This window comes from Halyomorpha halys, unplaced genomic scaffold (assembly GCF_000696795.3).
Source record: "Halyomorpha halys isolate HHAL.00 unplaced genomic scaffold, Hhal_1.1 Scaffold2195.1, whole genome shotgun sequence".
Taxonomy (NCBI): Eukaryota; Metazoa; Arthropoda; class Insecta; order Hemiptera; family Pentatomidae; genus Halyomorpha; species Halyomorpha halys.
Genome location: NW_027112476.1, coordinates 43,375 through 70,956, shown reverse-complemented (window position 1 = coordinate 70,956; position 27,582 = coordinate 43,375). Strand labels below are relative to the sequence as shown.

Below are 27,582 nucleotides of genomic sequence, written 5' to 3'. Positions count from 1 at the left end.
TTGCTGTTTCTATGGTTACAATGACACATGGTAATTTTAAGTATTTAGCTTTGTGTTATATTGAGGAATCTTTTTTTTATTGTTTGTTATTATTACAATTTTATGACAATATTTATTAATTGGCGAATTAAAAAGAAATATTCCATACAGAATGTTTCATTCATCATGATTTTTTTGTTTAACACTATTTTCCTTAGTACGGATAATGTAAATAAAGTAAATAAGGTACGTTGAAAAGTGTAATATACTCTTTGTTAAATTTTAAAATTCTATGGTAACATTTATATATATTTTCTAATGTCCATCAGCAAAATGAAGTCTGTTTGTTTGCCTTATATACCCGATTGAATTTTGGATTTTTTGAGTGTGATTGATTATGTTAAAATCTGATTTATCAGATGAAAATTTCTGAAATCTAGTAGGATCAATAAAATTTTATGTCAAATATTATTCATTACAAACTATTATAATAGATTATGTTAATTTTTTAATTGACTCACCGATCATTTATTTAAAACATAAATTTGATTTTTAAATATTTGACAAGATAAATACATTAATTTATAAAAAAAAAAATTATAGTATTTGGAATCCACCATATCCAAAACCCAGATTATTTGGAACTTTTTTCAGTTGATACTTTGACATTCAAACCTTCAAAATTATATCACATAAAGGTAACAGAATTTTAATTTTATAATTTAATATGTACTTTAATACATTTTATAATGTAATGTTTTTTTGTAATTTTGAATGGATGAATGGTTTCATGTCTTGCACCCAAATTGTGATTTTAAAATCATATAACATTCTTAAAAGTGTATCACAAGCATTTGTTGAAAAAGGGAGCACTAATAAGCTATTTACAATGCTTCTGACAATATAAATTGAAATTCCCTAATTACATGTTTTAAATCAATTAAATGTTAGAAAGTTTTTATGTTTCAATAAATTATTTTATTAAGGCTTTTCTTATTCAGAATTTCATATTATACTTCTGACACATTATTTTACAATTACGGCTCTATTATGTTTTGTTTTTTATCTTAGTAATTTTTTTTATGTACCTAATTATTAGTAATGTTTTTTCATTATGTGAAATCATCCCAGTCAATCACGTACACACATACCATATAAATTTGACATTTTTTTTTATTCTTCATGTTATTAACTTATTTAGATTAATTTATCTTCATTAAATAATTTTATACTGACTGAATACACTGAATTTTTAGGCTGACACTCAGAGATGGAAGGTAAAAAATGTTTTTAGAAATAGTGTTCTTATATTTATGTCATTGAATCGGCCAACTTGTTCAATGGTGATACTGAACCCTAAGTCCTGCTCCCGAACCTAGATGTGGTGCTATGGCTTATTTGCTTTTACACTATAGCTAATTAGCTGATAATGAATATGGGGAATTTCATCAAACTTATCTCTAAATGCAGATTACAAACATAACATAAGCATTATAAAATTCATGAAGATCTTTATTTCAATAAACCAGCAATAAATATATTCTAATTTAAAATTATAAATGAAAAATCAGAATATTTTTATATCTTAGCTTGATAAATTTTTTTATGGCTGTTTTAAAATTTAATTAATGGATTCTACAATATTCTGTCAATTATGTTGCATATTTAAGGATATACAAAACTACTAGATTGGAATCCTGTTTGAAACAAATTTAAATCAAACCACTCCTATTATAATTTTCATAGTTGTAAAAATAGTTTTTAATTATTAATGTTCACTAAAACAATTATATTATGCTAGTGATGTGGTATTAGCATGCTCTTAAATTTTAGTTATGATTCTTTTTTAATTTTTTTAAAATATTTGTTTAATACCTTTGGATTATTCAGTAGACTGCTCTCCATGTACACCATTATATACAAAAGTGAACAACTGAAGTTTAGTTAATTTCAGTTCAGGACCACAAATAGAAGAAATGTAATTCAAATTCTGTGGAAGGAAGCCTCTCTACCTAAAAGATGGTTTTCATTGCTAGACTAAAACAAAACAGACAAATGCATCCAATGCTTTTGTATTAACAAAAAAAAAAAAAAAAGGTTAATAGAATTATTATTAAATGAAATAATTTGATTTAATTTTATGAATAGACCATAATTTGATATTTCATCTAAGACCATTTCTATTATAGTATTTCAAATAATTAGTTTTGTGCAGAATCAATATACGTAATTATGTTTGTGGCTTAGTGACATTACAGCCAGTGACAATTTTTTCTAATTGAGATATTTTTTAGCAGTTAGAAAAAAATCTATAAACTTAATCAATTGTTACTGCATTAAACAACATATTTAATATTTTGTGATATTTATTCATTCATGATTTTAAAAATACATGTTATTGGAAATAACCTTGACTATGTATAAATTGAAAATAGACTAATTTTTTTTTTCTATTTTTTTTAGTTTGGTTCTCCTTTGTTCATTTGATTGAAGATGAAATCCAGAAAATCTTGTTACCAGTAAAAATAAATTCCTATCCAATGCAGAATTGGTATTTTTCATTATAGAAAATGTAACATCATGCATGTGTTGGTATGAAATTTGTTTTAATACATATATCTTTCAATTAATTATACAGTTGAATTAATTCTTTGTTAATCATTAATTTTTATTTTATTACCTCCTTTGCTGATCTTTTACTTGCTTACGCTTATTTTACCACTTTATCAAACTTACCATTTTTAAAAGCCTATTTCTTTTTTTTAAATTTATTAATTTGGTTGTTAGCTGTAGATATCCCAATTTTTATTATTATATTTATTGTTGTGGTAATACCATTTAAAAATAAAAACACCTTATATAAATTATTTAAAGTGAAAAAATATTTATTATTTTCCACTGGGATAAGGAAGAACTTTGACCATCTATGGTTGTTATCCGTATTTAAAATTATTTATTACTTTTATCCACAAATCATAAACACTTTTATTTATAAATTATGGTAACAATTTCAATCTCTTTATACTTCATGACAAAAAAATAGTTATTCTGAAAGACTTTCGTGATCCCGCAGTGACATTTATAAAATAAAAATAAATAAAATTAACGTAGAACAGCTTTTGTAATGCATGTTTCTTATGTTCATATTTATGATTTAGTACGTAGTGCATGTGCTGACAAATTACTTGCTGTCAACTATATTCATTAAGACATGCATATTGCTTATGGTTAAATATGTGTATATACATTTTAATATTTTAAAACAAATGCAGCCACTATAAAAGAAAAATTATACATGACATCTTACTTTAAATTTTCTTATAAAATATAAAATTACATTTTTATCCAGTTTTCTCCTTCTTTTAAACACTAACTTACAAGAAGAGATTCTTGGTTATATGTGAAATTATTTATTTTAAATTTTTTGTTAGTACTTCAAATATTTTTATTACCTTGAAAAATAAAAAAATATAGAGCAAATTGCATTAAAAAAAATCTAATTGGATTTTTAAATTTGGAATAAATTGGATCAACTTATATATTTAGAGCAGTTTCTATCAAATTTTCAGAGATTAAACAAAAATAAAGTTATAATTGGGTATCACGGAATAATGACTTTTATCTTAGCTTATAATAAAGAAAGGTATTTAAAAATAGTTAATTTTAAGCTGTCTAATTTTGGAATCTTATGTGAAAAAAAATACTAGGCTTTCTCAATCGGAATGTATACTAGTGTTGAGTAAAACAAATACATATACATGCATAGTATGTAACTATTTGTTTACTGATTATTGTTACCAGCTGGTAATATAGGTTTAATCATTTTTAATGATATATTCATTTCTTCAATTGTTTTATGAAATTAATTACAATGAAATAAAATATTTAATTATGCGAAAATATTTTTTCTTGTTTTTTAGTGTCTCTTGAATTGAGTATAAAAATTCATTAACCTTAAACTATTTGATATATTTTTTTTTCTATTCAAATTACATTTAAAAAAATAATAAATAAAAACCACTTGACTCAAAAAACTACCAAAAAAAATTTTTTTTTTGGAAATGTGTTGTAACAATTAATTAATTAAAATTATATTTGTATTTTTAATATGCAATTTTTCAAATAAAAATATTTTTCTGTAAATTAATTAATTAATTATTAACTTAAACCCTTGACAGACTGTTCCCAATTGGGAATATAAAAAAAATCCAATAAAGATATTGGTTTGAATTTTTATTTTCCATAAAAATAAATTGTAAAAAATATATATATAAAATTTCAATTAGAACTGGATTTAAACTGAAGAGAACTGGTTAATAACAGAAAATATATTTATAAGACTAAATTCAAATTTTTATCGCGGAGGTTTGATTAAAAAATAATTAACATTAATTAATTAATGTTAATAATTAATTAATAATATTAAAGTATCTATATTTCTGTTATTTGGTATCTTTTCTTTTTATTCATTTCATTTCACTTTTGTTACTGTGTACAATTTAGTTTCTCATCTTGAGATATTTATAAATAGATTTTTCTTTTTTACTCCTTGTATTATTGAATGGTCGAAATTAGGAGCTGTTCTAAATTAGATAACTTTTCTCTAATATTTGTATCAATAAATTGACTAATTAACTGTTGTTTTTTGCTCAAAAAAATACAAACTGACAGAGGTTAATCATTCCTAAAATGATTAATCAGTAAATTATCATATTGATGACAATTACATGATAAATAATTGATGGGTCTGGTTTGATTTGACTATTTCTTGTTTATTTGATTTAGTTTTTATTTCTAAATTCATATTTTTAACTCTCGTGGCAGGATTTATTAACTTTTTTTTTCAAGTACCCATTTACGCGAGTTGGCTATTTAGTCTTGAGAAAATATTTGTAAGTGTTAATTAATATTTTATTCTTAAGCAGAAATGAGCATTATGTTGAAAGATGTAGTAATTTTAATTTATTATAAACTATACAATCAATGATAAAATTTTTTGGTCTGAATTCATATAAAAAAAACTGGAATTTTTCCTTAGAACCGCTTCTTGCAAGTTTTTTTTGCCATAGATTTATGAGTTAAGTACTCATAAATAATATAAGTCAGATGACCAGGTTTATTATTTTCCCCTGCATGATACCGATATGTATACATAGTTAATATACAAGATTTTTATGGAATAAAAAAAAGATATATAAGCTTAATTCTAAATGCATCACATAATTAACAAAGACAAAATTAGATTAAAGTAATTATGGTTCTCTTTTTATTCTTATATCGTCACTTTTCTAAAATTTCCTTTCTCAAATATTTTTTTACCTCATTAAGGAAAAATGTAAGATAAACAGAAGGAGCTAGTTATGCTAAATTTGTATTAGTTTGCATATAAGACATAATTTTATATTTGTTTCTTTAACCCTGGAACAGTAGTGCCCTTCTTTTCAGCAGTTATTTTTAGTGCGGAATCTATTTGATTTAGTGGTGCAAAAAATATGCTCATCATAATTTATGAGCAATATTTCAAACGTTTATATTAAATAAAATCAAAATCAAACATTGTGGTACAAAACAATTTTTTTTTTTAAGTACAGAATATTTACTAAGTTTTTTTTTTTATTTGAGCAAATTATTTGAAGTACCTACTGTTATTTTCACCATTGTATGTTTTAAATATTTAAAAGTAATAATAAAATACAAATGAGTGTCTGTATGGTATGATGAGATATGAGAAAGTGAAAAATAAGTTTTATTACTATACAGACAGTTTATTAAGACAGTTATCGTTAAAAAAAATAACTCAAAATGATTACTAAAGCTTAGAAATTCATTTTGTATAAAATAAAAACTAATAATGAGGAAGCTCCCTTATGGTACTGAGCTGGTGACTGGGCCGGTATTGAAATAATTGCTTGGGTGGGGCATAGCTGGGGAATAGAGATATAGTACTCCTTTAATATTAGTTCAAGTCATTTGAGTGAATTGATTAAATTTGACTCCCGCTACCATTCTAGGGCTAATCAGTATTTGTTATCTGTTAGAAAACATTGATTTCATAATTTTAATTGTGTATATTTTTTTTGTATTTATCTTTTTACTAAACATTAATGTATAAAACTGAGCCTTTTTAAAGAATATTAATTTAAAGTGTATGTTTTTCATAACCAGCTCCACTCCAATTCTTATGAAGGAAGATAACATGCTTTTAAATCTTATATTACATTTAAAGTAGAGACAATACAGATATGGTGAAAGACATCAATAACATTCCTTACCTCAAACAATTGTCTACCATGAATGACCAAGGACCTTCCATCACAACCAAATTGTTCAAAAGTTATTGTCACAAAACATCTCGCCTAACGACTAACAACTAAGTAGGCTGTAAACTATTGTAACGATACAGTTAAGCTATTTCTTTAAAGCTATATGTACATAACCTCTGCTCGACATATATTTTTTTTTTAAAACCCGTTGCTCCGAACTGGTGGATCCCTTCTTTTCCAAGAAATAAGGGCCGAGTTGCTAATACCAAAGTAACTAAACTATAATGTTCACTGCGCCAAATTAACTTAAACAAATGTTCCATTACAGTTGAGATCATGACAGTAAGTGCGGAAATCTTGGAAGTTGTTATTTGATGGCAACGGTGTTCTAAGAGACATTGTCCTCAAGTTGGGGTCTGGCCTCTTTGGTTTGACTGGGACTCCAGCAGATATTGTCATCCTTTTAGTTGGCACCTTTTGGGTGCCATTACCAATGTCTCGAGAGCTGATAGTGAACTGAGTTCTGTAATCATATCGAAGTGTCGAGCAACAGGATCGAGAGGATACAATGGCCTTGAACCCGGCTCTAAACTTCTTGTTGAAGAATGCGTACAAGATGGGATTGATGCAAGAATTTGAAGTTCCCAGCCATTGTGCTATGGGCAAGAAGAACTCAATTATCGCCAATTCCATGGAGCCGATTTCACCTCCCAGTTTTACTCTGCTGCAGATGATATATAGTGGAAGCCAAGAACAAGCGAATAGGACTATCACTACAAGCAACATCTTGATAACCTTCATCTTTGACTTTTGTATTAGTTGCTCTCCATGAGCATGTGTTTCTCCTGGCAAGGTTCGAGTGACAACACGCTTCCATATCATTATATAGCATATGGATATTAGAATCAGTGGGAGGATATAGCACATGAAAAGGTGAGCAACTATGAAGTAAACACTTTCACTGTATCGATCTGGCCATTCTTCAGTACATGTCTGAAACAGAAAAAACAAAAACAATAGTTATAAAGTGAAATGTACTTTGTTACCAACAAATCATTGCAAATGGTGCAAAGCCAAAGTGGTATAAGTGAGAATTTTGTTATCTTGGGTTTTTATTAGCTATGCATAAATTTTTATTAGCTTACATTTTTTATGTACTTTTCAATCCTCTTTGTAATGCCAAAAAGACCTAACTGAATATGTTATGTAACTAATTAAAATTGCTAACTGATCAATTGAGCACTATTAAAATTGGGTGCGATCTAATGTCTGCAACCATAACTCAAACACAATTCTCTTAAAAATTTTAATATAGGTATACCACTTTGTCATTGGACTGATAAATAAGATTTTTATATGAAGTGAACTACTCCTAATAATTGTTTTTATTTTATGAGGACATTATTATGGGTAATAATAATGAATTCCGAGTTTAGTTTTGTAAAATAAGTACGAAGCCCCGAAACTTTGATGTGTAATTTGATGTCACAATATTTTTTGATATAATATTTCAGATGTACTAATTTGTTCGAAATAATATAAATGTATATGAATTAGCACATAGAGTTATTTTGACTCGGATTACTTTGAATACGAAATAATTTATAAAGTAATGTGTTCATAATTACAGAAATAATGAATAATATTTCAATAATAAAATTTGAATAATAATTCAATAAAGATTTATTTGAATAACGCCTAATATTGCTTTATTATACATGAGGATGTATATTTTATTATTATAATTATGAAATAGAATTACCTTAGCAAATCAACCTTTAGATTTTTATGAGCAAGGTATGTTATGAATTTGTATGGTGGTTATTATTCCCATTATTTAATCTCATAGCTTTATGACAACAGAGGGTTCGATGTATTATATATGCATTTTACTTCTAAATATAAATATTTTATACGGGACGGCTTTAAAATCGCACTATAAAGAAACCTAAGAGGAAAAAAAACAAGACAGAATAGTAGAGAAAGAGGACAAATCCTAGAAACGAGTTAAACCATGTTCTCCACTCGGCGGATAAAACTCTGAAAAGTTTAAAAGGAAGAAGGAGCAAAGGAAATAAAAATTGCATCAGTTGCCCTAAAAGGGACGGCTGAGGTAAAGGAAAGAGTCCTTAAAAAAGCAACACCTCGAAGCTAAGATCAGGAATAGGGCTTTACTTAACTAAGTCCAAAGGATAACTGTTTAAATTGGGATCTACAAAGTTTTGGTTTCATAACTACTTCGAATTTATATTTAGTAATATTCTTCCAGTAATTAAATATAGATTCGTTGATTAATTGTTTACACATTGTTGTAAAATAATTAGATTGTTATACTTAACAATAACGCCGTCATATATTTTTTTCGTGCATGAAATTAATAAAACTTAGATCACAACTATGGTGATGATTATTATTAATGCCTATCAAATGATTTGTCCAATTGCTAAATTCTTTCAATCCAACTAATCAAAAATCCAGATTGTAGCATCATTTTTTGTTCGGATCAACTTCCGTGCACTCGCGTAAATGGGCTGTTCTTTAAATAAAAAGAAAGAAATGCAAATCGGGTATCCAACAGTTTTTAAGGCATTTTCTCAAAACTTAGTCCTAAAAAAAATTTGTTAGTGCATATGATTTGTTTTATCCCTTTTCATTTACTGTTTAACGTTTTTGTTAGAAACAAATTGTTGCAATGGCTCAAATTTTAATTTTTGTTACTGTTCAAAGGACACTTTTTGGAGCCTGTCTTTCAATTATTATCTTGAATGAGAAAGTATCCTATTAATTTTTAATTTGTCATATTCTTTAGCTTTAAAACATTGAAAAAATAATTAACATTACCTATGATAAATGTTTAAACTATTATTCTTATCAGGCGGTTTTTCGGTAGTATAGTTGATGGGAGAAACTAAACGAAACGTTATTTTTCCTAGTCTTTTCATTGCCTGTTTTCTGATTTTGATTTGGATACTTCAGTTCTAGCATTGACGTCGTGGAAAAAATGCACTGTTAGGTAGCTAGTGTTTTCATTTGTTGCAATATCCTCACTGGTCGTATTTAGTAATTTTTTAGGTTTTTTTTTTTTTCAATCAATAGGTTCTTATTTTATTTATTTGTTAGTGTTATATATATAAATAAATATGAGAAGTTTTCTATCAAAAGTTTATAAATCCACTTCTACTGTGGAAAACTAAAGTTTTTTAACAAATTAAAATTTAACAGTTACGTTTTCTTTTTTTTTTAATTTTCCCAGTCAAATATTAGTTACTAATCAACATTTTCAATAAAGATTTAACCTAAGTCAGATCTTTTTCCACAATAATTTTTTAACAATAATCTTTCAAATATATATATATATCGACTGTTCATATTCGTAGCGAAGCGAAGTCTTCATTTTTAAAATGAAAAAATGACCATTCTACTAGAAAAAATCTCATGATTAATATCCATTTGCAACACACCCATGTCAAATAATATTTTCTCATTTATCATATATACTTACTCATTTGTAGAGACTACGAACATGGGATAACCAATTTAATTGCAACTTTTTTGTGATACTGTGTTGAAAAATATTAGATATGTTTTAAAAATTTTATCAAATATTAAAGTTCTTGCTTTTTCGCCCCAGGAATCTAGAAAAAAAATAATTTTACCAATTTTGTAAATAAATGGTTTTCTTCTTTACTCTTTTTCGAGTTAAAGGTTATTTTATACCAATAGTTTTATGATAAGGAAATTACATACACAAACTGAAAGTTTCTTCCACTAAAGTAGTAGGGCAATTATTTTTCCACTAATCAACGGCTTTCATGTAACCATTGATAACTCCGTAGTATTCCATCCAAATCCAGCTGTTTTAAATTTAAATGTCTGCTCTTCCAATCCACATCAATATATTTTAGATTTTATGCCTTTGTAACGGAGAAAACATTAGTTTCAAATCAGGAAAAATCCTTCAAGTATTTTATCTTATATCCCCTATTATAATTTGCTTACATTAACCTGCCACGTGCCATTTTGTGTAATTTATACCGTCTCAAATAACTTCAAAGCTCCTTTCATATTGGTAAGGTCATGTTGATGTCATTGGATTTATTTTTTTTGTGTGTGATTTTCGAAGAAATATAAATTTGTTAATTTAATAAATATTAGTCATGATGATCTGCCGGTGGTTTTATTCTATTCAGAATAAACCAAAGATTATTGTCATTTTTTTATCGCATAATTTGAAAATTCGGTTGTTAAAAAAAATATCTCTGATTTGACAGTTGTTTTTTTTCTGAGAATGGCCTAGATACATTGATAGAAAAAAAATTCTCAACATTTAAAATAGAGCTTTGAAAATCCTATAGTGCAGCAAAATTGTAAATCTATCTTTCCGACAGCTGCATAACTTGTTATATATCCATTGGATTCAATCTGTACAAAAACTCGTATCGTCGTCAGCTGTCTGTAATCGGTACACTTTGAAAATTTGGTAAAACTAAGCCTCTTTCCTTCCCTGTTCTTTTCAGTTTTACCAGCCTCTTATAAATGCCTCTCAAGTATTCTGTGTACTTTGAAACTTAAATGCAACATTTGCACTAAAGTATCAAATTTGAAGCTATTAGCTCAAAAAATTGCTACTACAATTTTTTTTTCATTTCCTGTAAAAAAAAAAAAATCTGTTTGACACTCAAAGAGTTTTGAATTTGTCAACTCAATGGAAATACTTTTTTTTATTATAAATTATCCGCCAGCTTTATCACTGAATTTTTACTATCGTCATTACTCTTTTGCTAGAACATCGGTCTGTGATGCTTTTCTTGAAAATTTAAACTAATGATAAAACTTCTCGCTAAAAGGGAAACGAAATGAAGAGAATTGAAGGAAGAAAAGCATTGGCTAATTGAAGTAGCAGTTGAAGCAAAGACTACCCTATGACCTTTTAAGACTAGCTACCCCAAGACTCGTTAAGGTCTCAAACTCGATTAACACCGCAGTTTATCTGTGTCCCCACCCCGTCATCAAACCCCGATCCCATCTCATTCTCTTTATTTTATAACTTTACCATTATCCGCCATTCTTCTCTGTATTTTATGTTATCAGGAGAATCCCATTTAAATGAGAAGAAAATTACATAGAGCATTAATCATGGTTAATGACTGGAACAATTATTTTATAATTATTGTTACACTGTATAATAGAATTATAATAATAATCCGAAGACGGTAGATGAATGAAAACGTTTCCAAATTAATGGTGTTTTCATGAGATTTCCCTCCAATTGTTAATGTTGAATAGATTGCTAATGTAAACAAACATAATTTATAAACAATAATGTAATTTAGAAACATATTTCAAGTTGTTTATTTCAAGCTAAAAAATAAATAAAAAATTATCTCTCTATTATATAAAAAAGTGTTGAGTGATCGCCATGTAATATTTTAGTTTACTTATGGTCACCGTGTTTATTTTACATATAATGTGGAATAATAAAACTAGACTGAAAAAATTGAGTTTAACCGGATTTTTTTTTTCTCGAAAAAAGTACAAATAAAAAGGGCACTCAAAGGGACTTGGATTTGCCACTCTTACTGGAATTCTCTGCATGACTGGCATTTGATATGACTATAAATAAATCACAAGGGCAGAGTGATGAAAAAGTTGGTTTATTTTTAACATCGATGGAAAAATATTTACTCATGGACAAATGTATGTGCCTCTATCGACACACAGATGGAATAAAAATTTAGTGAAATTTAGAAGAAAAAGAGATTACGACCATTGTTTATGAAGAGACACTAAATTGTAGTACAAATAAAACTGGGTGTAGAGCTATTGATAAAGGAAACATAAATTCATCTTCTGGAATGCGTTCACCCGAAACAATGGAAGGAGTTCTCGTATTTCCCCGGCAAGGTGTCATTGATAGAATGTCACGCTGTCAAACGTGCGCAGGAAATATGTCACAATGTCCTGGACCCTTTAGACTCATAGGCTTAGCAAAACCAGTATTTCACTTTGGCTTTATGACGTACAAATATTTTTATCTAATTAAAAAAATTTATAATCTGTGTCAAGATTTTCTTTGGTATCGGCTTCATCGAGAGCTTACATAGAACCCTGAATACCAAAAATGTATCTTGTAAAATATTAGTTCACTTAGTATTAACTTCACCTCCTCTCCTATCTACTCCTACTATTCCTCCTCCATGTATTTCCTGATTGCTTTTTCCCCTTTTTATGATTTTGAAACACTTGTGCTTTAACATTCTTTAAATAATCCTTATCTGTTATTTTTACGGCTTTTATCATTGAATGGATGGTATGACAAGTAGTTTAAAATTCTTCCACTGCACTCTTCATTCCTAATCCATCTGAATTTTAATTGATTATCACACTTAATAATTAAAATATCTAAAAACCTAGTGTAATTGTTTTGCCCCATTTTGGAGGTAAATTAAATATTACTATGGGGACTATTGCATGTTTCTAGAACCTTATCAATTTGGTTTCAATAAAAAATCATCTACGTATTTTGAATTTATTTTATTGTATATTCATCTACGTAGTTTATTAATTAATATCGCAATCAAAACTATGCTAAGAACTCCATCCATCAGTAATCCATTAAAATGCCGAAATACCCTATTATCATGTGTTATGTTTATTTTTTACATGTGTGATTTATGATGTTTTCCCGTTCTTCATTTATAAGTCAAGAGAAAACGAGTGAAATGAGACTTAACGTCAAAACTAACAAGGACCTCGTCTTTCCCTATAAGCAATTACTTATGTTTTTCTTTTACTTCCACCGAATTTTTATCGTAGTCATTTGCATTATTTAAACCATCTGAAAAGGTTTGGAAAAGCTTGCTTATTTCTCGGTTAGTCTTTTTATATTATTAACTATAGGTCGTAAGGGATTCTGATTTATGCATTTTTACCTGTCCATATATTCAGGGGAAATCAACAGTGTGAGTGCTTAGCAACTTTTTTTTAGGATTCATTAAGATAATTATTTGTTTGTAGTTTCCACATATTTACTTGATTTATTTTTTAATTCTTTAAGTGGAAATGTTCTTTATGATGAAATCAAATTACATATATAACTAACAAATCTTCAATTCCTTCATAGTTAGGAGATAATTTAGTTCGTTCATTCTCTCAGCTCTCATTTTTTTTTTCCTACACAAAACTATCCGAAAAAAGTAAGGCATTAATTAATATGTTCCGCAATCCCTGATGTCAGATACGGATAACATCATGATTAAAGAAGAAATTGATAAACTCAGTCTAAATAACATGTTGTCAGGTTAGCTGTTGTACCTTGTAACTTAGAATAATACTTTATATCATTTACAAAATAATAATATTAGTAATACTTCATTCTTGAAAGAAGAATTCTCGAATTCAATAGAAATTATACTGCTATCGTTTAGATGAGAGTCTGTTCGCTGATAGCCCCCCCCCCCCCCAATTTCAAGAGGATTAAATCGTGTTATTGTTTTCTGAGTTACGATCTATAACATCTTAGGAGACAATACTTCATTACAGCTCCATCGTGTAAGGTTTTAAATTTGTAATTGAGTAGGGAAAAATGTGATGTTTTCAGTCTGAAAGTGGTTTAGAAGTTTTTTTGTTCACTATAAAAAATTAATCCGAATGAGAAGAAGATATTTCATTATCAATAACATGGCTTTTTCATATGAATTCTCAGTTGGTCGCACTCTACGGTGCTGATATCAGGTCTTCACTGTACCTAGAATAGGAAGGTATCCTATAAGATAACAACTCCTTGTGGCAAGGTGGAGAAAAACTAAAGACAGGAAAGCAAGGAAAGAATAAATAACTCCATCAATTTTGAAATGAATTTGGATTGTATATCTCAAGACTCAGTCATAGGAGATTGCGTATAAACTGGACGATAATAATTTGTGATCAAGGGAAAAGAAAAAAAAATCTACCTAATTTTTTTAAATTTACAATCTGAATAATTTTGAAAGCTTTTTCATTTAAAGTACCAGTGAGTTAACAGACATCTTACTGTGAACGTGATCACATATGAAAACTACCACGGTGCCCTGCTAAGTGAAAGAGTTAATCTGGCGCTGCAGTTGATTGGTCCTTACAAATGGGAGCGCCACCTACAGGCAGATTAGAGGATGCCTTGTCGAGTTGATTAATCTCCATCTTCCTCTCGGTCGATTAGCTTATTGACACCTAACGAGACAATACTCCATCAGACCCGCTAGGCGGATCGGCTAATCATTTCTTCACGATTAAAATTTTCTTCACATGACAGCATTCGAGCTTCACAAGGTGTTTGGCATATTAAACATAAGAGCTGTCAATTAAAGCATTAAGGATTACATATTTGCTCGGGAAATGAGCTTCCCTTGTTTACTAATTACTATGCTAAAGTACGTCCCGATTCACATGAAATTTGTATTATTTTACTTGGATTTTATTGGTCAGAGATGTGGCGGTACAGCCTTAGCTTGATTCAGAAATAAAATAAATATACATCAAAATAGAAGATGCAGTATACTACTGGGCTGCTTTCTACAATTTTTCGAAAGGAACTAATCCTGATCTTATTTGTATAAACGATGTATGCAAAAAGTAGACGATAGATGAAACTAATTCTCTCAGAGATGAGGTTTGATTTTTTTTAGTTAGACGTTGGTATCATTTCGACGTACTAAAAACCTGGACAAATCTTCCTGTTCTAAATGTGATTTCTTTGTCCGCCATCTTGATTTTTTTTATCTTAACCCACAACACAACCGGCTGACAAGGTCTGAGCGACCTTTAGAGCTATTTATTTGTCTTACATTTTGGTGTTCAGAACTAATTATTTTTTTATGTTACATAAAAATTTTTTATATGTAAATAAATAAATGTATGTCTTTTGAACTTGTGATATGATATAAAAAGCAGACAGATAGAACAAATCACTGAATCTTAAAGACCCACCTGTCACGTTTTGAGTGGAAAAAATCTCGTATGGTATTAATTTAAAGAAAATGCTGGAAGAAATTGTGACAAGAATTAAAAAATAACTCAATAGTGGCTGAATAATTCAAGCTAAAAAACAAATTTAAAAACCGTTATTAAATCAGTATAAAATCGTTAAACTTTGACCCTTAACGGGACTCTTTACGTCCAATTGTTGAAAAAAAACTTTTTTATTCTAATAATGGGAAATATAGTTATAAAAAATTATTTAATGATGCATTTATCCATCTGCGATTGCTTGAGTGCTAGTAGACATCTGCATGTCTAATTGTTTCTGAGATATTTGCCAAAACATTTTTTAAAATATTGATTTTTTAGTTATATAAATTTTTTTTTTTTTTAAATCTGTATTTCAGAAACTATTTGACGTTAAAATGACATTTAGCACTCAAATCAATGCAATATAAGCTTTTCCATTTTTTAGCCAACATTCTGTATTTCATCTTATTTTAAACTCCTATTATAAATTTCCTAACCATCAAACCCTCTAGTTTCTAACCTCTATTCTTTTAGAAGATGGCCTCGAGACCTACTAGTGTAGAAACATGATTAGAGTGCTACCAATGGGTAGTTTCTCTACATACCTCTTTTTCGCTTCATTTTAATTTTACATCAAATTTACCTGTTGTATTTTTATGTAAATATAATTATTAATATCAATAAATAAATTTTTAAAAAATTAACATTTTAAATTATCTTTTTATGTATGATGTTTTCTGTAAATTAAACCTAAAGATTTATTATATTCATGGTTACGCCCAAAAAAGTATTTTGCACGTTTAGATTTTACTGGACTTCTAGTAAGTTCAATAGGTACGAACAAATAAGTAAAATATTCGTAGCTTATCTTTTTTTAAATCAGATCGATTAGTTTTAACTTTCTTTCCTTGATTTATTTTATCCATTTTTTACAATTTTATCAATAAATCAGATTATCAATTCTATTTTCGGATGGACCGGGTGTCAAGGATTTGAATTTAAATGAATATTTTATTTATTTTAAAAATTTTAACTCAAATTTGGACTGTAAAATACTTATATATTGATTACGATATTTTTTTTCACTCAATCATAACATATTTAACTTCTCTTGATAAAGGTAATACTGCAGTAAATTACAGAATTTACTATACTGCTTGTGAAAATGGTATTGGATTGATATACCTTTAATATATTTAGGGACGAAGCATACTTAAATTTTACACTTAGTCCCAAAGGAGTAGCGGCATAAGGATCTTTGGAGGGAAATAAACAGCGGTTGCATTATAAGCGTAACGAATGGACTGAGAAAATTTATGCTACGATTCCTGAAATTTTCACCACCTGCAAAGTGTGCCTGCCAAGCTCTTCGGGGAACCGGTCCAGTTTCAAAGCTGTTTTTAGTTCAATGATGAATTGGTGATATTTCATTCCTCTCCTAATCAATAGATTGTGACTGTCGCCTTTATCACGTTGATAAATGCTTTTTCATCAGGGAAGCTGAGATTTTTGAAAATACATCCATTGTTGACTATGAGTTATTAGTGATCTCTGTATTTGAACATGTTCATTTTGTATCTATAGAATGTTCAGAAAAAATAGTATTAGGAGACTCACAGTTTTAGTTAAGTGTATAACAAAAATATGCTGTTAATTTTTTTTTTTTTTTTTACTAATGATTCCCTTAAAAAGTATGCTGAATTTAGATTTGAAATTATTTCAGCTACTTTTTAATACTCGTTCTAGAATTCTGAGGACTTCATATATTGCTGGTATCAAAATGAGAAGAGATGTACTTCTTCTTCAAGCTCCCCATTACATTGGTTCCAATTTTCATTTTTATAAAATAAAAGGGCCTGAAGAAATCAATAAATTGTTAGTCAGATCTTCCTTTTCTTGATGATTTGAGGTTGTTACGCTTACGCAACTGCTTGATTTGTTTTTGTAGTGCTGAGGTTAACGAAGAATTTAAATTCAATGAAATGAAAAAGTAAAATAAATCAAAATAAAACATTAAAAAACCGGTTATATTACTATACGGTGAAAACTAAAGATGTAGGTTCCTCAAATTCTGACAAATATTTAATCGGTCTGGTGGTCCTTACATGGGTACAGTAAGAGGTACATTTTTTTAACTATTGATTATAGGGGGAGTGGAGGTATAGTCTCCTACCAAAGACGCCCCTAACTATATACGATGTTATAAATAAAACAAAAAAATTAAAATAAAATAAATAGATTTAAATAATAATTCACAATAAAAGATAAAAGTAAAGTTAATAACAAAAACAATAACATTTATGGATTTAAAATAAATAATTGACTTCTAATAGAAAAAAAAGAAAGATAAATGTAGAATTTATAAAAGGATGTCCTGCAGCAGTCTGGGCTTCAGTCTTCTGGTTATGGTTGGGAATCCCAGGTTGTCCCAGGTCACTGCTCCTTTAACTGTAGGTAACTGGAAGTGGAATTTCATGAACCTTTTTTTTTTTTTTTTTTTTTATTGTAATCCTGGATTGTCTCTATTTGTAATTCCCGGTGCAATTAGCTGTTTCTTACAAACCCAGCATTATCCACTACAATTCTTACGACTTTATTTTGAAAAGAATATATATTTTTATCTTTTTCATAAAGGATGCCGCTCCCCAGACTTCACAGCCATACATTAGCACTGGCCTGAGAATTGTTTTAAATATAAGAATAGCTTAGATAGTTTGTCAAATTTTCCTACAAATTTCTGTAACAACCAACAATTAGGAATACTAACTGATAAACTGGAAAATTATTTTTCGTTCTACTGATCTCGATTTTTACCCTCTACAAGATGGAAACAGTTAAAAAAAATGAAGATAAAATTACAATTTCTTAAAAACTAAAGTTGTAGGTTAGGCAAATTCAGACAACTATGTACATGTTTTTTAATATTTCTATATTACGTACGGACATACTTTTTTTATTTTTTCAGCGCCTGTTAATATGGCTAAAAATAACTTAGATTTCTAGCTAAAGGTGAATATCGGCTTATTCAGTCAAGAGAACAGAAAAAAAGTATTATTTCTGGTATTTCACCATTTGAAAACACTACGACGCACACTGGAAATTTGGGGCCGGTCTCATTCGACTCAGAACAAGAAAACATATCAATTCCAGTGTTATTATTGAAATTTTGAAGAAAATGGAAGAACTAATGAGGAAATGAAAGCCTATTGGCAAGTTAAAAATTTCGGAATAGGTTGTACTCATCAAAACAAGTTGCAACGAGTATTTTGAGTTTATATTTAAATTAAATAATGCTTATAATAAAAAATTCAAGGGAGCTTAAAAGACTGGAGAATTTTGTAAATAATAAAACTAGGGATTCAAAGTCAAAGGTTGTTGAAATTGCAAAAGACACTTACGATTTCTGATTTAAGGAAATTAGATTAACAGTTCCTTAGCTGCATCTCTGATTTCTAGGTGTTTTTTCTTTGTTTCGGATCTCTTGTTCATGATAAAAGGTTCCGAAGTCTCCAGTAGCTTGTGGAACACATCTTCGTAGGTAGATATACGAGACATTTTCCGCGAGTTTCTGATCCTAAAAGTCTTGTAATCCTTATTTCTACTTTCTTATGCCTCTTTCGACAATATTCCGAATGGAAGAATCGACTTCTGCACTATTTCTGCACCATGCAACAAAACCTTATGCACCCTGGATGACATGTAGTATTATGAATACTTTTCAATGGCCATCTCTGCTGTTTCTTTTGAGAAAAGCCGGAATTTTCCTGGGTCGATCATTGCATCCTTTTTTAAATTTTTTGTTATAGGCAATGTACACTTAATTCTGGTGTGTAATGGAGAGATACCAAATTCGAGAGCATTTACATTAAGTGGTTTTTGCTAGATTTTTGCCAAGTCGTTCATTTACTTTCTTTGCGGTGTTACGATCGGACAGGCAGATAAAGACAGATGATTTTTGTTCCAATCTTTACTTTAACACTTATAGTTTGAAAAGTGACCATCCACATCTTGGAGGAAGCCGGAACTTTTTTTGTAACCATTGCTGTTCTCAATGCTTATTTAACATTCGTAACTTAAAGCGCTCTAATTTTTTTTGCCTAGTTTGACTCATGTGTGGCTTAGTTGACCGTCGTAGAGCTGGTAAAAAATTGGATAATTTTCCCTTCCTCTTTTACAATTATATATCACTCATTTAGGGTTGTGCATGATTTAGTCAAACTTCCATTATTCTGAGAGTGGGCCGAAATTAATGGGGGTACGCTTGAAACAGGGAAAAATCATGCTGTTCCTAGATCCTGTAGCTTATATAGTGTGAAAATCACTAACTAGATAATCAAAATCAGCGCTTTCGAAATTCGATTTTTTTCCGCTCTGGCACCACCGTGCGTCGTACAGTTAATACGGTTACCCTGGAAACACCATTTTTTGCTTTTTGTTATCTATATGACTGTTTTTCGATTTTTAATATTTTGTATTTAATTGAACATTATTTTTTCGCGGAAAGTGCTAATATATAATCTACTAATTATAGCATAACGATGTACTGAAAAGTGTAAAACTGCAGTTCGCAAAATTTCTCAAAATCTACAGTGCATTCCGGAATTTACTCTTCACTATTTTCTCCTGCATATTCAGCCGTTCAAAGGATAATTGTTTTAGCTCAACCAACGATTCGTGCTTTTAATTCAAAAACCTCCTTACATTACATTTTTATCAACTGGATGAAACTTGAAGTAGTTGTAATCTGGAATCTTAAATTCAGCCTGGTTATTCGATTAGTTTTCTTTTGACATATGACAATGTATAAAGATATAACTAAAATAAAAATAATACTGTAATATTTTCTTAAGTAATTTTTTCCATCGGATTAATTATTTGTCATTTTTGGGGTTCGGTATTTCGGAAATACTACGCCTCTTGTCCTCTCTACCCTTCTTTATTCAGACGAGACCCGAGGACGGTATAAAAACAGACATAAAACCGGAAAAGTAAAGAGCAAAACATAAAGTTGAAGATATAAAAAGAGATGATGACAAACGCGGAGAACATTTTAAAGGTGGATGCCTCTGATATAAGCTATCAAGGAGTGTCATTATTTATAGTGACTGCTGGCTATAGATGGGGCATAAACTGACCCTCGAGAAGAAGCTAACGGCACATATCAATCATTGGCTGGCATTAACATCACATCCTTTCTATTCAATTAATAGCTGTCATCCATCATTTAGTACATCTTCTAAGGTATCCTCTTTCTAATGGGATCGTCCCATCTTCTATAAAATGTCTTAGGTGTTGGTCATGTCTGAGTCGTGCCGCCGGCGCCATGTCATTTTGAAAACGAATATACTTAGTGCCCACAACCGTTAAAAAAATTATCTAACTAAGATTTATAGATTGATCACTGCTTTCATCTTTTGTATAAATCGAAACGGCTATAATTCTTAATCGAAATGTTGAGACATAATTGTAAATTAGTTTTGAATTATTTTGTTATCTAACGCGAATATAATATCGACAGGAGAGAAATTGGTGCATAATTTTGTAATGAAATTCACAAATGGAATTGCATAAAATAGTGTTTATTACCATTAATTAAATTAAAATGAAGAAAAAAAGTGTCAATTCATTCTAAATTGTATATTCCAATTGTACCTTTACAGAGGAAATAAATATGTATAATGAAAATATATATATTCATTGCCACTATCTGTTTTTCCGAGTCATGAATAACTACATTGATATTTAAAATTTTATTGTAACTTAGTTGAGTAACATATTTAAACCCACCGTAGCATCGATTCAATAAATAATGCCCGACAAGTTTGAATATATATGGTCTTTAATTAAAACAGGGGAATAAAAAACTCATTTATTTGAACGAAAATTATTTATTGATTAGTAAAAGCACTTTACTTGTCTATAAAGAGTAAGTAAAAACTTTTATTTATTTTATTTCTTTATTTTTTTCCAAAAGTGGCATTAGCTTATGACCAAGGCACTTGTGGTACCAACTTTGGAAACCAGTGATCCATGGAATACTCCACATACAAAATAAAAATTTTTTTTTGTCACGTTTACCTCTTTTCAAAGCCACTATAAAGCAGTGTTACTTCCTCCAAACTACTGCCTAGTTATACACAGTGGATTCAGATTTAAGTGAAATGAGAACCAAACGAAGAAGAAACTATAGTGATTATGTGCTAACTTTTTAGATTAAAACCAACTAATTCCATAGTTAAATCCAAATATTTATAATAGAAGTATTTTAACGATATAGAAGGTTTTATTGATAATATGATTAAAAAAAATAGAAATATTTTTTTAAACTACATTCTAAGAGTTTTAAAATTAATGTTCCAAAAGGTTTCTTAATTAAGTCGAATTATGGTGATTTTGTTTCTTTATAAAAAAAAAAAAAATTGCAGTTTTTTAAAAATGAATTTTCACAAGAAATTGTCAGAATAATACATTTTTTCTATTTGCTAGAAAATTTAAATATTTTATTTAATATTATTTTTTTTAGTCGGTACCGTTTACTCGTTTAATTACTTTATTGTATTTAATAAACCTGATTTATTCATTTAATAGAAAGTTCAGGGTTGCCTGGCATTCAATCTTGGATTGAAATAAATTTCCTATTTATAACTGTTATATCTTTCATTATCATTAACAAACTTATTATTAATTTATTTCCGAATTACGAAATTATTCTCAATGATAGTATATAGTAAAATATAGTATTAAAATGGAGGTTGAATACCTTAATTTCATTTTTCTGATTTCACACAACACAGTTGAAAAATCAGTAACTGTAACAACTTCTTGTCGTCATTGGTTCCTCAAAATGGATGGACCACTACCTTCAGACCATGAACTAACTCATGATGAAATTAACAAAAAACAATATTTTTGTGGGTCGCTTCAAATATTGGCAAAAATGATAACTAACGAGTCGATGAAGAAGTAAATATTGAAGCAAAAGGTTTTGAGATTTATTTGTCAAAATTTATGTTTTTAAATGAAAGGACGAAGAAGATTAAAAGTAAGATAAAGAAAAATACAAGAACGAAAGAAACAATATTAAAATCGAAAACCCCATTCCGTTCCATAAAAACACAATTCTGGAATCGATAAAACACTTGATAATAGGAGATGACAAAATTAATCCGTTAATAATTTTAGAAAAACAGTCGTTGCTAGTGACCCTAGCAGTCTTAGGGATGTAAAAGAATAAAAATCATATTTTTAATACAATTTTATCACTTCTTCGTGACTGGTTTTATGGTTTAAATAAAATAAATTGTTTCTATGTTAGCCTCAAACAATCTTTATTAATATTTTAAGTATTCAACGTTTCGGCCAACCTGGCCCATCCACAAGGACACTCTATAAAATAAAATCCATTATTATCAAAGGCAATCATTAACAAAGGCAATTCTTTAAAAAAAAAAAAAAAAGGCAATCCTTCCATGCCGGACCCACCCTCCCAAGACCCCCGGGGAGCAACAGTCCTATATCACTTCTGAAATATTAGCTTAAAACGGGAAGAGAAAACTTTAAGATAGTTAAATCGAGCAATATTTAAAAAGCCCCTGAAATTGAAAAACGGCACTCCCGCCCTCTGTAGTAGCATTACTTATCTGACTTTTTAAGAAGACAATTATAGCGAGTAGATTGGTCGATGTACGACATGTCATAAGAGGAGATCATAACACAAAAAAAAGGCCATCCTTTACACTCAACAATTTTAAACATTATTACTAATAAATTAGCATACCTTAACTGTAATTTCTCATATCCAACTATTAAATTTTTTTGCAGGCTATTCTTTCCAGGTCTAATAATTTTAGTTAAAGCAACCTATGAAACAATAAATCAATAGAAATTCAAATTAATTTAATATTAAACAAGCCTTATCTTTTTTTTTATTCTATATTTTGTCACTTTTTAATGTAATTTAAAAACTTTTAATTATCTGTTAACAAATGATCTTACATTATTATCACTCACTTTATAATAAAAAAAAAACATTGTTGATGACTGAATATGAGGTGTGGATTCAGATTTTAAATATGCTAATGTATTAGTAATAATGTTGTTTGAGATTTTTAATAATCAGTTTATAATAGAATGTCCTTGAGGATGGTTGGTTGGCCGAAACGTTGGTCATTTATAATATTAATAAAAACGGTTTGAGACTTAAATAGATACAATTTATTTTATTCAATCAAAGAAAAAAAGATTATATATGAATGCAAGCTTTTGTATTAAAATATATTGTAAATCAAAATAAAATACAGTATATAAATTTAAATATAGATATGCAAAATGAAGGTGAGTCGAATTGCGTTTCGATGCAATATGGCCTATGAAATATGGAATCCCCTTAAAATCCGATTTCCTGTTATATGAAATGCTTTTTAACGTAGCATGGGATAACCTATGAGTTATATTTGAAAATTTGAAACCATATAAGTACAAATTAATAGTCGAACTATTTTCGTTTTGGTAAGTTATGTGCTATTTAGGTATTAAGTAATTATTATACTTAAGAAGATATAGTCATTTATGAAGGTATGCTAATTAGCTTATTATTGTAATCGATTATTGATATACAGATCGATATAAAACCTTTTAAAAATGCAAAAAGTACATATATATTTATAGAATCTTCATCCCGGAGGGTGAAAATAGGATGGGAGCCCTGTGTTCCACCAGCTGAGTGGACAGCGTTCCAAGCCATTAAACCACTTTGCCACCTGTTTAGTGCATTATCGACGCCCCCACTTTTATATTTAGCCTCTTATATTAATAAGCTCATTATTCAAGATTGCAGCTATCTATAATTTATTATACTTAATACTGGAAATAACTTTTTATAATATAATCGAGTATCATGATGTTTAAAAAAAAAGTCCCACTAAATATAACTCATAAAGGATCTTGGGTTCAGTACTTGGTAATAATGCAGAGAAGCCTGGATATATTGTTATATAAACATAGGTGTTATTGTTAAAACAGTTATGACAAGATTTAAAAAACTCATGTTTAATGAAAAACAATAACAGGTTTTAACTTATATTCTAGATTCTGATTATGAGAATTTGTTTTAATCATGGAAGATATGCTCATCGTATAATTTAATAACTATGAACTGGACTGAAATTTTTTATAAACTTACAAATTAGCAATACGTCGGTAGTAATGCAAATTCAGGGCACTGAGTTTGGGATATTTCATCTTTTCTAGGAATATCAAGGACTTACTGTTTTATTTTTGTATTAATAAAATTAAAACTTATGAGAAAAATATATTGCTAAATTAAAATTTATAAATGATAATTCTAAGGAAATAAACGGATTAATGTAATTCCATGAGACATCAATAGCCCCATGCTAAAAGATTTTAACCATTATTTATCGAATTCTGCATTATAATTTAGGGATCTTAAGAAAAACTTATTGTAGATCTTTTAAATCATTCCAGTTTATATTCAATTATAAATAGTTAAAAAAAAAAAGAATAGTAAAAAGTGTCCAAAGCATCTTATCGAGTTGGAACCCGCCTAGATTAAGAAACAGATAAAAGAAAAAGTTGCAGTAGGGCATAAATAAGGAGCTCCGTATTGGAGGAGCAGGGAACTGCAATAAATCGTAGAGCATGACGTCTCTGAGGCAGATCTTCCTAACTAGTTAAGTTTTCCAAAGTGCTCTATCTGGAACATTCTGCTTCCCTTCTGTTTTCGTACGACGAACCCCATGTCGTCTATCTGATTTAAGAACTGTCAGAGAATGTTATAGTCGCGGTGGTCCGGCAGGAAGCCATAGTCTCTTGATACATGGTCAATGCGAGGAATGGCTGGCATAAAGGCGAAGGGAAATAGTGTAGAAGAAATCTAAGGAGATGATTCCTTACTAGAGTTATAGTTATAGCGTCCATTACAAATACCTCGGCTTTGTGGGCCTTTGTGTTGGCTGTCAAGTCAACTCTGTCAGAGATATTATGGAAACAGCCATAGTGGGGCACATTTCATAAACAGACTTACAGTATTAAGAAGACAACAGTAATCAGTAATTAGGCCTAATATAGATTATTGTAAAATAGAGAAATAATCTTCAAATGTCGTGTGAAGTTTGATAAGTGTTCAATAGACGAACATTCGAGAGGGTTAAAAAATGAAAGTGAAAGGTCAGGAACCGTAGAACAGGAAATATGTGTATTGGGATTGTGATTAGTAGTAGTTCATATTTTGTCTATTATGATGATATATATTTTTACATATTCATCAAAGCTACACCCTCGATTTCAGTTAGCAATATTTATTTGATTTGATTTTTTAATATGTTGAACTAATCTTTGTTAAAATATTATGGTTAATTTTAAATAATTTTTTTTATGACCAACTTCCTGGTCATTTTATGATATGGGGGTTGTTATCTACAAGTTACCATCCTATTTTAACAATAATGGGGCTTCAGGATTTCATTTCGAGCGACCGTCAAAGAAATAAATGTCGACCTCCCCAGCTGGGATTTGAACCAGCGCCGGTGCAGTCACGAGTCAGTCAAAGTAGGCGCTTTAACTCGCTCGAATACGAACGGCCCTAAACAATAATGAATTGATTTTTATTTTAATAATTATATAATAATATTAACTTCATAATGGTTATATAACGATCGCTAACAATGGACCTTACCAGAACCTCCCTATGTAAGGTTTTATATTTATTAAATTAAGAATAACTTTGTTGGTGAATATGTTTTTTACCACTATAATTCACTACAAGTTACTAAAATCGCGGAACTGAATTATAATTATTGAGTTCAAAAGATTTTTTCTCAACAGTGTTGACATGTACCATTCAGGTATAAGTTGTGGAGAGGTTTATACCATTCATCTCAAACTATCATACGAGCGCAAAAGGGATCTTTCCTAAGATGTCAAGATATACTCCGCTGATTACCAATTGACATTATTTAAATAGTCATTTGGCAGGGGTGGATATCAAAGTTTCTTTTCCTAGTTTCAGTATGTTACTTTCAATGCGTCGTTTTTCGCCGTATATTTATTCTAGTTTTGGTGAGGGCAAATCAGTTCACAGTAAAATTTATAATTGATTGTAACAAATAACTCTACCAAATAAACCCATAACGACAGGAACCCCTTAAAATTGCATTAAATTAGATTTACGCGAGCATATATCAATTATTTGTGGTTCTAACAAAGCTTTAGATAGAGCAAGACATTATACTTTTTCATAGTTATTTTTAAGTTATAAACTTGAAACTATTCAACTAAAATCACTTTTATAACACCCTAAATCATTGGCCTTATGGTTTAAAAAAATAAGTCTGAATCCTTTCAATGATCCATATCCTGAGGGGTCATTGATATTCAGTTCTACTCACCCCTACAATCCCCTCTAAGGTGTAAACGGCAGTGACCACGAACTCTTAAGTAAAATAAATATGTTAGGGACCTAGCAATAGCCAAAATGTCCACTCATGTCCAGTTTGTTGGGGGGGGGGGGCTTAAACCCCCTCTCTGGATTAGAATAACATCTTTTATCTATATAATTTTCAAAAGAAAAATGATATACGTTCACTTGAGTGTCCTACAGGCTAAGTGTAAGTATTGTAAATAATTTAGATACGATATTTATAGTATTATTAAAATTTAATATTTTTATTAACTGTATTTCACTCCAGAGTTTAATTAATGCTGCTTTCATAGCTATCGCATTATAGCTGCGTTTCTTCATTTATCAACACTAGTTATTTACCGGTGCGCATTCAAAGAACTGTAGGAAAAAACAATTACTTGCTCTAAATTAATTGTCTCAGTAAAATATTAGCCAAAGTAAGGATCCATTTAAAATAAAAATTATCTTAAATTAAGTTAGTTTAGAAATGAATTTTGGTCTCATCTGTACGTAAAGAACCCCTCATGGACACAAGTATGGTCGAAGCGAAGACATATGCGAGTAGAGGTAGCTGTCCGAAACAATGGTTCCAAATAAAACATCTGTTCGTCATATTTCTTCCTTTTTTAGCTACTCCACCCACCGTCAAACATTTTTCACGTCGGTAGAATTGTCCATTTCCTGGTCCCTTCTTGGTCTGACTCTACTGTTCTGGGAGTAGCAGAATTGAAAAATGCCCTCAGCTCTGCAGTTCTATCCCCCTGAAGAATCGAATGCCGTCTGGAAAAGTATTTGAAAAATATAAAATCCATGAACCATGGTGAAATTTTCTTTTGGAGTATGGTGTTAAAAAACAATTATTTTCGAGTGTTAAGATAAAAATCTTCTGTTTACACTTTAATTCTACACGTTTTCTTTATCATTATAAAATAT

At 29.3% G+C, this 27,582-nt stretch overlaps 1 protein-coding gene across 1 annotated transcript in view; it reads right to left on the bottom strand.

Moving 5' to 3' along the window:
• Positions 1-5,659: 5,659 nt before the first annotated feature.
• LOC106691255 (neuropeptide SIFamide receptor-like) overlaps positions 5,660-27,582 on the bottom strand; it is a gene marked incomplete at its 5' end in the record, with an annotated part of 48,415 nt that continues 26,492 nt past the window's right edge. Inside the window, one exon of the mRNA XM_067050309.1 lies at positions 5,660-7,235. Coding sequence (XP_066906410.1) covers positions 6,549-7,235 — 687 coding nt within the window. The remainder of the gene's footprint in view (positions 7,236-27,582) is intronic.